This window comes from Leiobunum rupestre, chromosome 10 (genome assembly GCF_980474605.1).
Source record: "Leiobunum rupestre chromosome 10, qqLeiRupe1.1.hap1, whole genome shotgun sequence".
Lineage (NCBI taxonomy): Eukaryota > Metazoa > Arthropoda > Arachnida > Opiliones > Sclerosomatidae > Leiobunum > Leiobunum rupestre.
The window spans coordinates 31,007,915-31,021,614 of record NC_143393.1 but is presented as its reverse complement, the minus strand read 5'-3'; the positions used below and the strand labels follow the sequence as shown (position 1 = coordinate 31,021,614).

Sequence of the window (13,700 nt, the reverse complement as noted above, 5' to 3'; positions counted from 1 at the left end):
TTTGTATATTATTTTCCATTGCCACCGATAGATATCACCAAAGCATCTATTAAAATAAATTTATCCCCATTTAAAAAACTCTTTCTTTTGCTTTTAAGCATCACTGTAATTAAGAAAGAAATATAAAAACATAATGCAACTATTTTTTTTTACCTGAGTTGAATACCTTGATACATTTTTATTTTTTAACTGGTTTTTTTATGTTATATAATCTCAAATTCAGGTATTGTTTGAAGTACAAATGCATAATTTAATTAAGCAATTCTAATTTAAATACTTATATTTAATTGAATAGGAAAAAATGGAGTTATTTCATTATTTTTACGTATTGAACGTAGAGTAAGAGGCTATTGTAGTATTTACTATCTATATTTGCATTTCAGATATCTATTTTAACATATTGAATGCCAAGAAAAGATATTTTTGTAGTATTTTTCCACCTATATTTACCAATTGGAATGTAATTTAACGTATTGAAGGTAGAGTATAGAGATTTTGCAGTATTTTACTACCTATATTGGCATTTCGGAAATATATTTTAACGTGTTGAATGTAGAGTATGGAGATTGTTGTAGTATTTTTCTTCCTACGTGACTACACCGGAAACGTCTGTGTTATTCTCTTTAGTAATCAAGCCGACCCTGAACATATGTTTTACTCTTTATTCTACGACGTTTTAACATACACCATTCCAATGCATTCTTAACTTATTCCATACGCTCTTTAAAACTCATGAGATAAAGATAACGAGGAAACAAGTTAACTCTGAACATATATGTTTTACTCTACGTGAAGGATGTTGTAAGTTTAAATTCATAATGGTTAATGAGTAGTATTTTTTACCTGTTTACATTTTGTAGTATTTCTTTATCTATTTTTGTGTATCGGAAATGTATTTTAACGTATCGAGTATTTTTTTGGATTTTCTGTATATATTTGCGTATCAGAGTTGTGTTTTGCCGTATTAAAAGTAGAAAAAGGAATTTCTATAGTGTTATTCTACCTATTTACATATTGGAAATGTATTTTATCAAATTTAAAAAAGGATTTAAGTAGTATTTTTCTACCCATATTTGCATATTGGAAAGGAATTTTAACGTATCAAAAGCAGAATTCATCTAACTGACAAGAGTCTTACCCATGATACATACACCATCTAATCTGGAATCTATGTTTAACAATCGGATGACTTCGTGTTTACAAAAGGTTCTTTTAAACATAACTTAGTACATTAATTAAGTATTTTAAATATTTGAATATCGGAATTGTATTTTGTTGTATTAAAAGTAGAGTTTAGATGTTTTTGTAGTATTTTTCTATGTATTTGCATATCTGTAATATATTTTATCCGATTTAAAGTAGAGTTAAGAAGTTTTCATAATATCTTTCTACCTATATTTGCGTATCGGAAAAGTATTTTAACGTATTGAACGCCAAGTTAAGGTGTTTGTGTAGTATTTTTCCACCTATATTTGCGAATTGAAATCTATTTTAACGTATTGAACGTAGAGTAAGAGGTTTTTGTAGTATTTAACTACTGATATTTGCATTTTGGAAAGCTATTTGAACGTATTGAACGTCAAGTATATATATATTTGTATATCGGAATGTAATTTAACGTATTCGTATACCCATTTGAAATGAGCTAGTCGAGAGCTTTTTTATTATCATTCACCACTCACACGTCTTATATAATAATTTATATCTTTAAAATATTGAAAAGATACGCAGAGATAAAGATAACGCAAAACAAGCCGTTCCTGAGTAACCAAAAATGGTCCAAAATGAACCAAAAGTACCGTTAAAGCGACCAAAGTCACCATTACCGGCCCTATGTACCCTATTTTGGAACAAACGTACCCTAAACTGGACCTATTAGCCTTATTGTAATGTTAAACTCCCATAGAGATTCACCTTAAAGAAAAAAAATTGCGGTCCAATTTTGGGTACATGAAGTATTTCGGAGAGGGAACCCTCACTACCGAGATAGGCGTGAATACATGTATGTGGAATTATCCGGTCCTCATAAGGTATCACATGTACCACCAAACAAGCCGTTTCACTCTTTACAACTTACACCATTTCAATACATTCTCAACTTATTCCGTACGCTATTTAAAACACGAGATAAAAAGAAACAATCCGAACCATTTGAGAAAGACACTTTTCCCATTGGGAAAGTGGAATCTAAAATAGGTCCAATTTTAAATTCTAATTAACCGCGTCCCTACTTTCAGTTGCAATTTGACCTTATGACGTATTAGTTTTTTCACCACTCAACGCGTACGTTTCACAATGTTTACTTGGAAATACCAGTCACGTGTTATAAAGGCATACAAACTGGTTTACCTCATAGGTTCTAGTTTTAGTTTCAGTATCGGTTCGTACACGCATTTGATTCGCCGTGTAAACAAACTCCGACGTTTCACAGTGTTTACTTGGAAATACCAGTCACGTGTTCTAAAGGCTTACACACTGGTTTTGCATATACGTCCTAGTATTAGTTTCAGTATTGGTTTCAGTTGAGGTTTGTTCACACATTTTATTCGCTGTGTAAACAAACAAGACTGACGAAATGTATAATTTACTCTATCCTCATATGGAATGACGTAAACTGTCGATCCCCCAAATCGTACGTGTTTACTTTTAGTTTCAATAACCACCATTGCTTAAGTTATCTGTCCTCTAAGTACCGATAATCATAATATTATATCAGCCTCGTATAAGTTATCTATAAAAGGTTTGGGCTCCAATGGCGCCAATGAGCTCCATCGGCTCCAATGGGCTCCAAGTGTTCTTCAAATGGCAAAATAATACTACTCTAGTGGCCCAAAAATAACTCGTAAGGGCTGAAACTTTAATCAAGTACTATTCTCGAAAACGAAAAATAATAATCCAAACAAATTATATGTAGATTTGTGTTTTTAAACTAAACTTATGCCACCTACGATCCCGTTTAATGAACGACACAACATTTAAATAAATCAATTATATCGAAAGTTTCAATCAAAAAACTTATTTTCTATATTCACAATAAATATATAAATAGTCCTTAATAATGTAAATGCAACCTACAATTAAATGTACGACCCGGTTAATATTCATAAATTTACCGAGAGCACATTTCAGTGTAAAACGTCAGGAGTCCTTGTTTAATTTCTTTTCCCCACAAATTTACACAAAACAACTAATGGAAAATTTATCATAAAAAAGGAGCTATTGTACTGGTAAGAAACTCTTGGGCACTCGGTTCAAACACCAAAAATTATTTTGAAAGGTTAACAATCAGCAGGAACAACCTGTTTAATCAGGTGGTTTTTTAAACATTTCGTACACGTTTTCAAGTTTGTGTTTTCTGTTAGACGTAAAATTTCTATTAGCTAAAATATTATTTCACCAAAAAAGTGGTCGGCTATTGTTATCAGGGATAAAACCCTCCCAGTCGGTAAAAGCTCGGATATAAAAGACGTCGGGAAATGAATTGAAGCAGCATTCTATCAGCGGCGGTTTTCCAATAAATTACGATTCAACTTCGTTGTTGGTCAGAAATAATCTCAAAAATATGTCTTCTGTTAGTGTAATTGTCTTAGCCCTAATGGCGTCTATTTTCGCTATGGCTAATGCCGGAGCCGTTAAATTCACTGATTGCGGTAAGTTACTGTTGTTGTAAATGAAGGGTTGCGGGTTAAGATAGGGCACTTGTAAAACGTTTTCTTAGGTAACGGAAGTCTGACGAAGTTAGTCGTGACCCCTTGCAACAGCGAACCGTGCGTTTTCAAACACGGCTCTACAATCCAGATCCAAGCTGTCATCCGAGCTCGTAAGTTGGAATGATCTCTTCCACTCCTTCGACATCATCTAGTTCTAATCTTTATCTTTCCTCGCAGCTTGCGGTGCTAATTCGGCCACCACCTCTATTACCGGCAACTTGCGTGGTCGCGAGATGGCCTTCCCCAAGGACAACGAAGACATCTGCTTGGGCAAGATCAAACCCGCCTGTCCCGTCAAGCCAGGGAACATATACACCTACGCATCCACCTTCCACATCCACAAGATGATCCCCGCCGTGAGTTTTTTTAATTATTTTCACATTTCACGAGTTTAAAAAGTATTCTAACATGCATTGTTTAATGAGACCATTGTTTCACCACTTAGCAATCGATGAAAGTCACTTACAAGGGTGTGAACGAAGTCGGGAAGAATCTGGCTTGCGCTCGTCTCAAGGTTCGCATCACGAAGGCGTAAATAATTCACCATGTTTAAATATTCATTATCGTGTATTGTATTTTAGTGTACAATAAAACTCATTTTACCGCTTTAATATTTTGATCTTGCTTGTCAGAATTACGTTGATTGGTAGTTCTTAATTTGGTGTATGAAAGGAGTTTAATGGGATTTCGACCAATGGTGCGAATAGTTCCGTTATAACTAAAATAAACTGTAGCTTATGACAACGTTTGACCATCGACAAACTACATCCTACAGGACAATTAATACTTACTAAGCCCTCATAGAGGACTTATCTTTCAACTGCCGCGCTGTTCGACCACGACGCCCTCTTAAAAATCAAGTGTTCTTACGGTGATTGTGAGATATTACGCTTCCCGACCTCATTTATTACGACGAGACAGTTCGCAGCAAATAAGTAATGAAAGATGATGTCGGGCGGTGATTAGGATACTCAATGAAACGTAATTGAAATATAAATGCCAAAAAATAAAACCCGGATTTTTTACATAAATCTTGAGTATCCTCGGGATACTTGGCAGTCATGGCGGGCGGGGGATATTCACTATGGAGGGAGATAAGATAAAAAGAAACTTTGCGTTAAGCTCTTACATTAACTATTCGTCTTAAGAACTTACTGTCGATCGAACGAGATTTGAAACTGTACTTGCGTGGAGCAGGCGGAAATCGGTTAAGGTACAGTTATGGGGCAGAGGTTCGGTTTTTAAACCAGCTGTCCGAATACAATTTTATTATTCGGGATTTCGCGACGTGGGGGTTTTCTCGCTCTTGAACAGGAAATTAGAGCATTATTCTAACTTGGATTAATAATAGAAGCTAACGCTTCCTGGATATGACACTTACTCAACAACGAGGCTCACAAAAGCCAACGGGCGACCCCAGCGCGCCTAGTGGCAATTTTAAGAAGCACAACGCGATCAAACACGTTTTGAGAAAGGCTTAGGAAATGGTAATATTTTTACGTTTTCCATATAAACGTATCTTGAATCACTTTTACATTTAGGTGTTTCACACCCATTAACAAAAAAAATTGATTGAACAACCAATAAAACCTTAATTTTTGCTTTCATTTCAAAGAACTAAGAGCAAGGGATTTCAAACCCTTGGCTTTTCAAACTAAAAATCGCTTGCTTACAATATTGGCTCCTGATTTGCGTCGCGAAAACCGGAAAGGTAACATTTTAAAGGAAGTCGTCGAAACCCCCTTTTTTCGTCCCCTTCTTTCACTGGCTTATGTGAGCCAAACCAAAATCGTCGACCAAAGGCTAGAGTGTCATATCCAGGAAGCGTTAGCTTCTATTATTAATCCAAGATTCTAACTTGGCATTAGAGGGACCATTGGAGAGTATCGATTTAACATGATTTCTAGGGGTTCTAGACTCAATATTTAACTTGTCGATGATTCGGCAAGGAATAGAAAGGGGGTGGTAAGGAGATTGTCAACGTTACGGTTTCGCTGTCAGGGGATGCTGTCTTATTTTGTTGGCTCTTTCTCTTGGTGACTCGAAGATCGGGTTATTGCAAAGTGACGTGGACGACTTTAAGGAGATAAAGAAGGGGATGGTACCCAGGAATGTCTTTTGCCAGTGGGATTATGCTTCGACGACAGGTGGATTTGGAGGGGTGCTTTCAGTTGACTTGATCTCTTGATGGTTTTTCCGTAACGGGGGAAATGTTCCTTTATTTAGGGATGGAGTTGAAAATTCTACGTGGTGGGCATTTAGCTTCTTTGGTTTAGACCGTTAGTTTTGTGCGTTATGCATCTTTTATTTTCTATGTTCTTGGGACATCGCGAAACTGAGTCCAGACTGGTTCTCTCGTTGTTCCTATTCTGTTCGATCATTCTCGTTTCTTTTGTTAATCTTCTGCCTGTTGAGGGTGAAAAAGTCGGGCGTCGGAAGTGTAGGCTTGGTAGTGGATAATTATTTTTGGTTATAATTTCTCTGGGGTTCTACCCCGTTGTTGTTTGACAAGGACCCCAGAAGAGTTGTTAATCCTTTATTTGGACGATTTTCTCTTTTTCGTTCCTGGTAACGATGTTGGTCGAATTTTTCCAGAGCCGGATACGTGACCTTTCACACCGTAAGGTAGGGGTTAGGTCAGCCATCGCAAAGCTGGCGTGGAAAAGGGTAAAATATTCGGACGCTTGCTCTTATTTGGAGCTGTCGCTTCGTGGTGCAATCTGACCTTCAGGGTAAATTTTCTAGTCTTTTCTGGCGCCGGATTGTATATCAAGGGAAAGGAGGAAGGTAAAACTAAGGTGGGACAAGGAACGGATCTGCGAAACTACGTTTTTAAATAAACTACATTTTTAGGGGTTTTTCGTTTAATTTTAATATTTAGAATTTTAAATAATACCCATATTCTGATTTTTCGGGGCTTTCTAACCATACCACACATTACATATTAAGTATAGTAGGGGTTAATTAAGTGTAATGAAGGGTTTTTAATTACTTGGGGATCTTTCATTATATTTTATACACCAACAATTAAAAACATAATATGGTTTCTACATTAACATTCACATACGAAAACATAAACAATATGGAATAAGGAATAGAGATAAAATGGCGCAAAAATTAAAACACGAACCTTATAATATAGACTTACAAAATAACTACAAAACTCACAGGAACAAATTAAAAGACTTAATAAGAACGGTTAAATTTAACTATTTTCAAAATAAAATCAAGGAAAATAATAAAGATCCTAAAGTTATTTGGAAAACGATAAATGAAGCCGCTAAGAATCAGAAAAAAAAGACTACCGATTGATAAACCCGGCCACCTGAATTAAAAAAGGTTTTAAAAGTCGCTCGATGACTTAGGCCTAAGGTGGTGCCTTGGGTATTAGCCTAGCTGATGTTAAAGATTTTTTTAAACAATTAATGGCCAAGAAGTGTTATTAGTAAAAGATAATTCAAAAAAGTTAGCCATCTCTTTAACGAGTATTTTTCGTCAATAGGGTAAAATCTTGCAAATGATATAATTAGCAAAAATAAAACCATATATTATAAAGATATCGTATACAATGATAGCCAAATTTTGAACTCTGGTAGCATATTTTTTGCCCCAAGTGTACCGAACGATATTGAATGTATAATTTCAAAATTAAATATGGCTAATTCAACGGGTTTAGATAATATAAGTATTAAATGTATAAAAGCATGTAAGAAACAAATAGCTATCCCTTTGGCCTATGTTTTAAACCTTTCTATTTCTACTGGTGTATTCCCAGATAATTTTAAAAATTCCATAAAAAATCCTATTTTTAATGCAGGAAAGACAATGTAGAGAATTATAGTCCAATCGCTCTAATTAGTAATATATCTAAAATATTTCAAAAAGTTATTAAATACAAATAATGGCTTTTTTAGAAAAAAATAATATCCTGTCGTCTAATCAATACGGCTTTCGGAAAAACCTACGCACCAATGACGCTTTAGTAGAATTCTCTGATTACCTAAAAAAAGCTTTCGATACTGTGTCGCATCACATTCTAATAAAAAAATTAGAAAATTATGGTGTACGTGATCTAGCCCTTAATTGGTTTAAAAGTTACCTGAATAATCGAAATACTGTAGTGAAATTAATCAATTCATATAGTGACCCTCAACATTTAACATATGGAATTCCGCAAGGTACTATTTTAGGCCCTATCTAATTTTTGATTTTTGTAAATGAGATTTGTAACATAAAAATAGACGGTCGATTGATCTCATTTGCGGATGATACTTTAATACTTTGTTGTGCCGAAACTTGGGAAGGAGCATAGGATAAAGCTGAAACTTCATTAAATTCTTTATATAACGCACTAAATGAGCGATAATTAACGTTAAATGGTGATAAGACAAAATATAGTGGTTTTTCGTGTAGGAAAAGTAATAATTTACACAGCTAAAATTTAAATATTCACGATCATTCAAATAATGATATATGCTCTGGTTCATGTCATGAAATAATGGAAGTATCTAATATAAAATATCTGGGTCTAACTATTGATAAACACTTAAAATGGGATATCCATATCTATATCTAAACTATATTCCAAAGTGTCTTCTGTCTTGCGTCTGTTTCTCTGTAGACGTCCGAGCCGTTCAACCTAGGACCGCCAAATTTCTCACAGCTATTCTTATGGCGCAAAGGCAGCGAGTCGCGCTATTCTCATCGATTTCCAATTAATTTAATTAATTAATTAAATCATGTATTTTTACTATATCTCGAAGTGTCTTCTGTCTGTCTTGCGTCTGTTTCTCTATAGGCGTCCGAGCCGTTCAACCTAGGACCACCAAATTTCTCACAGCTATTCTTATGGCGCAAAGGCAGCGAGTCGCGCTATTCTCATCGATTTCCAATTAATTTAGTTAATTAATTAAATCATGTATTTTTACTATATCTCTAAGTGTCTTCTGTCTGTCTTGCGTCTGTTTCTCTATAGGCGTCCGAGCCGTTCAACCTAGGACCACCAATTTCCAAATTGCTCACAGCTACTCTTATGGCTCAAAGGCAGCGAGTCGCGCTATGTTCATCGATTTCCAATTAAGTTAAGTAATTAAATCATGTATTTTTGCCCCTGGAAAGGTGCCGTGAATCCTGCAGCCTACATATACCTAAACAACCAGTCAATTTAGTTGCTGCGCTGGGGGGGGGGGGCGGAATAGATTTTTGTTTATGCCATGACTCAGTCTCCACGGGATTTTAGTTCTAGCTTCCCAGCTAGTAAAAAATATATTGAAAAAAGTACGGTCATGCATTTACAAGTTTTACGAAATCCGTGGTTTCCTTTCTCTATTATGGATAAAAATAGTTTATTACGATAGTGTACAATCGGTTGTTATCTATGGTATTATTGCTTGGGGTAGCACAAATAAAACATTCATAGAACCCCTTGAAACGATTCAAACGAAATAATTATGAATTCCGATTAAATTTATATAATGTCTTTCAGGTGTTCTCTATTGGGCAACTATATGCAAAAAATATATAAATACGTACATTTAAAAATCGATGTCATCTAAGATACGATAATCCATATAATACACGGAACGTTTCATGTGGGAACTTAGTTATTGCCGAGCAAACTAAAGCGATTGGACAAAAAAAACCCAACGTTTTACGGTCCCAAGCTTTATAACATCCTAGATAATGAAAGTAAGGACTGTAACAATTCAAATTTATTTAAAAATAGCATATCGAAATGGCTTAGGAAATATGGGTACCATAATTTATATAAATTTTTGAATTTTTAGGAAGTCTTAAAATATTTATAGTATTTTCTATTTTTTTTTATTGTATAATGATACATATAATCACTAAAAACGTTTCTTTGTGATGTCTTATATTTATTTTTTGTTGATTGGTTTATAAAATTAATATGACCGTCTCATTAACTATGTTGTCTCAAATGGTTATAAATTGATAATGAATTGTAGTTCCCCTGAGCCACGCTCGAGCTATAGCTTATGTGGAATCTGGGGAGATGAAGATATATAGGTTAAAACAAAATGTAGCAAATAATGTCATCAACAGAGTTGAGCATCTTCGCTTCATGCACTGCCTTTGAAGAAGAAATTTACCTTCACTAGACTTTTTTCGCGAAGTAATCGAATTCCTACAAAAAAGTCGAGTAGCCTTCACTAGTTGAAAATCTTAAAACAATAAAACGTATCTAGTTTATTCGTTCGAACATTTCAAAGTTAACAAGTTGGCAAGCCAAAATATACCTCTCCTCGGAAGAATTGTCCCTAGTGGTATTAATTTCTCGAGATGAACCTTGAAGATATCTCCGCAATTCAGAGTTATTTACTAAAAACGTAATCCCGGTTCAATCTCGTCCGGTATAAAATTTTAATTTTAATTAAAATAATAAAGACGAAACAACCGAGTTTAATTTATTCAGAATAATATAAATTAAGTAGTTACAACAGCGAGTTAGACGTATTAAAACAATGCACAATTGAATTTAGCCCTATTTACAGAACAAGTTTATCTTTAAATATAATACGAAGCAAATTTTAATGAAAGAAATATCTACAGAGGGTATTTGTATTTTTCTCGCTTACGGCATACTTGCCACATCTTTAACGCTCATTTTGTTTCAACACTCGCCCTTAATGAAGATACCGTAGAATAGCTATATTCGACATCTGGTAGTGGACGACTCGTAGACTTCCTGTTGACGTTGTGACACATGCCGCATGAAAAAGACCAATACCGCCCAATTTCCAATATCATCAAAAGACTCGCACACCCAGGAAATCAATGACTGCATTATTAATCGTAGATGTCCAAATATCCACACCAATAAAAAATGAATTAACAAGAAGCGAAAAACTTACCATTCACAGCTCGTATATCAATAAATGACCGTAGACGGAATAGTTAGGGCTCTTTATAAATAAAACAAACGAACGAAATTGATGAGCTGCATTAAACATCTTAATCAGTCGAGAAAACGTTTAAAATAAATTACGAAGTAATGACGACACAGTTAAAAACCCAGACCACTATGTAAACAACTCGATATTTTCTTCATAAATGAACTATTACCCTTAAAAACTAATACGCTAAACACACACGCAATAGATAAAAAAAGACTGAGAAAAAACGAAATAAATTACAAAAAAATAACGGGTTCTACCCTTTAACCATTTTATCTGCTGACTGCGCTAAAACAAGATTTGACCTTTAAATTTTCATACGATAAATATTTAGATTTTAACAAGTTCACAAAAATTAAAAAACAAAGTTCAATAAACAATATAAACAGATATTGTATTCATCCGTTTAGTAAAAAAACCCGCCTTATCATCATGGTTCCTTTACTTAAATAATATTTTCCCTAAGGAAGTCAATGGCTCGGCGGTGAACTATCCGCATTGTAACAATGCGACCCGAGTTCAATTCCTGATCACGATTAAATTTTACATTAAATGACTAAAATATTTAATTAAATATAAAATTAATATAATTTATAAATATTTAATGAAATATAAGATTAATATAATTTATACGCAATGGTTACGCTTTGCTCAGACACACGCACCCAGACAGACAGATACGGTTATTGTATAACCCCTCCTAGGGTACCTAGTACCTCGGAGAGGTAATAAAACGGTATAGGATTAAGTGGCGTTAATAACTTTATAACAGCGGAAAGGACTTTTGTCATGGTTGTTTTCTAAAAACAGCCGTTGTAAACAAGCATCGGTGGCTCTTTGGTAGAGCACTCACCTGCCATGCAGGAGGGTCCGGGTTCAAAACCCGTCCGATGCGATCGCAATTTGATAATAGGACGTTGAGACGATTATCGTAACCCTCAGCAATCGGTCCGTTCGAAAAGTCAATACATTGACGTTGGAGAGTAGATCGCAAACGAAACACTAACATCACAAAACCGCAACACGTCACAAATGCACAATATACATCTACATTACAATCAAAAACGACTACTAAGGCACAACCGTCGCGGCAGTGAACGTGGCCGAACAAAACACCAAAAACCCACAACAGCAAATATTATCCGTTAACGCTCTCCGTCACGGCAGTTTTGCCACAATTTAGAATCAAAGAAACTGCGTACGCAGTGATTACGCATTACGCTTTGCCCCGAAACTTCGAACGCGTTCGCAGGACACACACACAGACACGGTGATTGTATAACCCCTCCTAGGTTGCATAGTACCCTCGGAGAGGTAAAAATATCATCCGTCAAAAAAATTAAGTTGTGAATCAAACATTTTCCTGAACACCATTCGGTGTAATCACTGCGTACGCAGTTTCTTTGATTCTAAATTGTGGCAAAACTGCCGTGACGGAGAGCGTTAACGGATAATATTTGCGTTTGTGGGGTTTTGGTGTTTTGTTCGGCGACGTTCACTGCCGCGACGGTTGTGCCTTAGTAGTCGTTTTTGATTGTAATGTAGATGTATATTGTGCATTTGTGACGTGTTGCGGTTTTGTGATGTTAGTGTTTCGTTTGCGATCTACTCTCCAACGTCTATGTATTGACTTTTCGAACGGACCGATTGCTGAGGGTTACGATAATCGTCTCAACGTCCTATTATCAAATTGCGATCGCATCGGACGGGTTTTGAACCCGGACCCTCCTGCATGGCAGGTGAGTGCCTCTACCAAAGAGACACCGATGCTTGTTTACAACGGCTGTTTTTAGAAAACAGCCATGACAAAAGTCCTTTCCGCTGTTATAAAGTTATTAACGCCACTTAATCCTATACCGTTTTATTACCTCTCCGAGGTACTATGTACCCTAGGAGGGGTTATACTATAACCGTATCTGTCTGTCTGGGTGCGTGTGTCTGTCCTGCGAGCGCGTTCGCATTTTCGGAGCAAAGCGTAACCATTGCGTATAAATTATATTAATCTTATATTTCATTAAATATTTATAAATTATATTAATCTTATATTTCATTAAATATTTATAAATTATATTAATCTTATATTTCATTAAATATTTATAAATTATATTAATTTTATATTTAATTAAATATTTTAGTCATTTAATGTAAAATTTGATCGTGATCAGGAATTGAACTCGGGTCGCATTTTTACAATGCGGATAGTTCACCGCCGAGCCATTGACTTCCTTAGCGAAAATGTTATTTAAGTAAAGGAACCATGATGATAAGGCGGGTTTTTTTACTAAACGGATGAATACAATATCTGTTTATATTGTTTATTGAACTTTGTTTGTTTATTCTTTGGTACGGTTTTTTGTTTTGTTTTAAATTATTATTGACAAGAGTTTATAGTAAGGTAGTTTGAATTTAGTTAAAATTACTCAGTATAATGTATGATATTTACTTAAGTGTAAGTGTTTTGGTTTATTTTTTTATCACGATGAACTAAGACAAATCTAGTCTTAGACACTTGAGTACCAGTTCTGTACAATTACGTAGAAGGGATATATATTGTTGGGTTATTGATGAAAGTTAAATCTAAAACGTTCCCTAGACTGTTCTGAATAAAAAAAATTATTTATAATTTTGCTTAATTCTGGTTGCCATTTTATTTTCTAATCACTCGCCCACAACATTACAGTTCTGGCAATCCTGAATCAAATAAATTTTCGATAAAACGGCGACGGGAAATTATTCTCGTAAATTTATCGCGCGGCCTTGGGGAATATTTCTTTAACAAAATGTCGATAAACTATCGTTTAATTAAAATCGGCCCGATTCCGTTCAAATTATAAACCAAAACGCGAACGGTAGTGATAATACTCTCTGTAGATATTTATTTCATTAAAATTTGCTTCGTATTATATTCAACTGATAAACTTGTATTGTAAAAAGGGTTTAATTCAATTGTGCATTGTTATAGTACGTCTAACTCACTGTTGTAACTACTTAACTTATGATATTCTGAATAAATTAAAATTGCTCGTTTCGTCTCAAATTATTTTAATTATAATTAAAATTTTATACCGGGCAG

General features: G+C 34.8%; 1 protein-coding gene across 3 annotated transcripts in view; it reads left to right on the top strand.

Annotated features, from left to right (window-relative positions):
- LOC149925374 (mite group 2 allergen Gly d 2.02-like) overlaps positions 1 to 13,700 on the top strand; it is a 124,966-nt gene that overhangs the window by 28,285 nt on the left and 82,981 nt on the right. The window contains exons 1-4 of one of the 3 annotated variants that reach the window (XM_090160324.1): positions 3,550 to 3,650; positions 3,719 to 3,820; positions 3,888 to 4,066; positions 4,156 to 4,320. The exons of 1 other annotated variant lie outside the window; for it this stretch is intronic. In XM_090160324.1, the coding sequence (XP_090016450.1) occupies positions 3,563 to 3,650; positions 3,719 to 3,820; positions 3,888 to 4,066; positions 4,156 to 4,245 (459 nt within the window). In that variant the 5' untranslated portion in view covers positions 3,550 to 3,562 and the 3' untranslated portion in view covers positions 4,246 to 4,320. Of the gene's footprint in view, positions 1 to 3,549; positions 3,651 to 3,718; positions 3,821 to 3,887; positions 4,067 to 4,155; positions 4,321 to 13,700 lie in introns of those variants that run through there. One more of the 3 variants, XM_090160325.1, reaches the window with a different exon arrangement.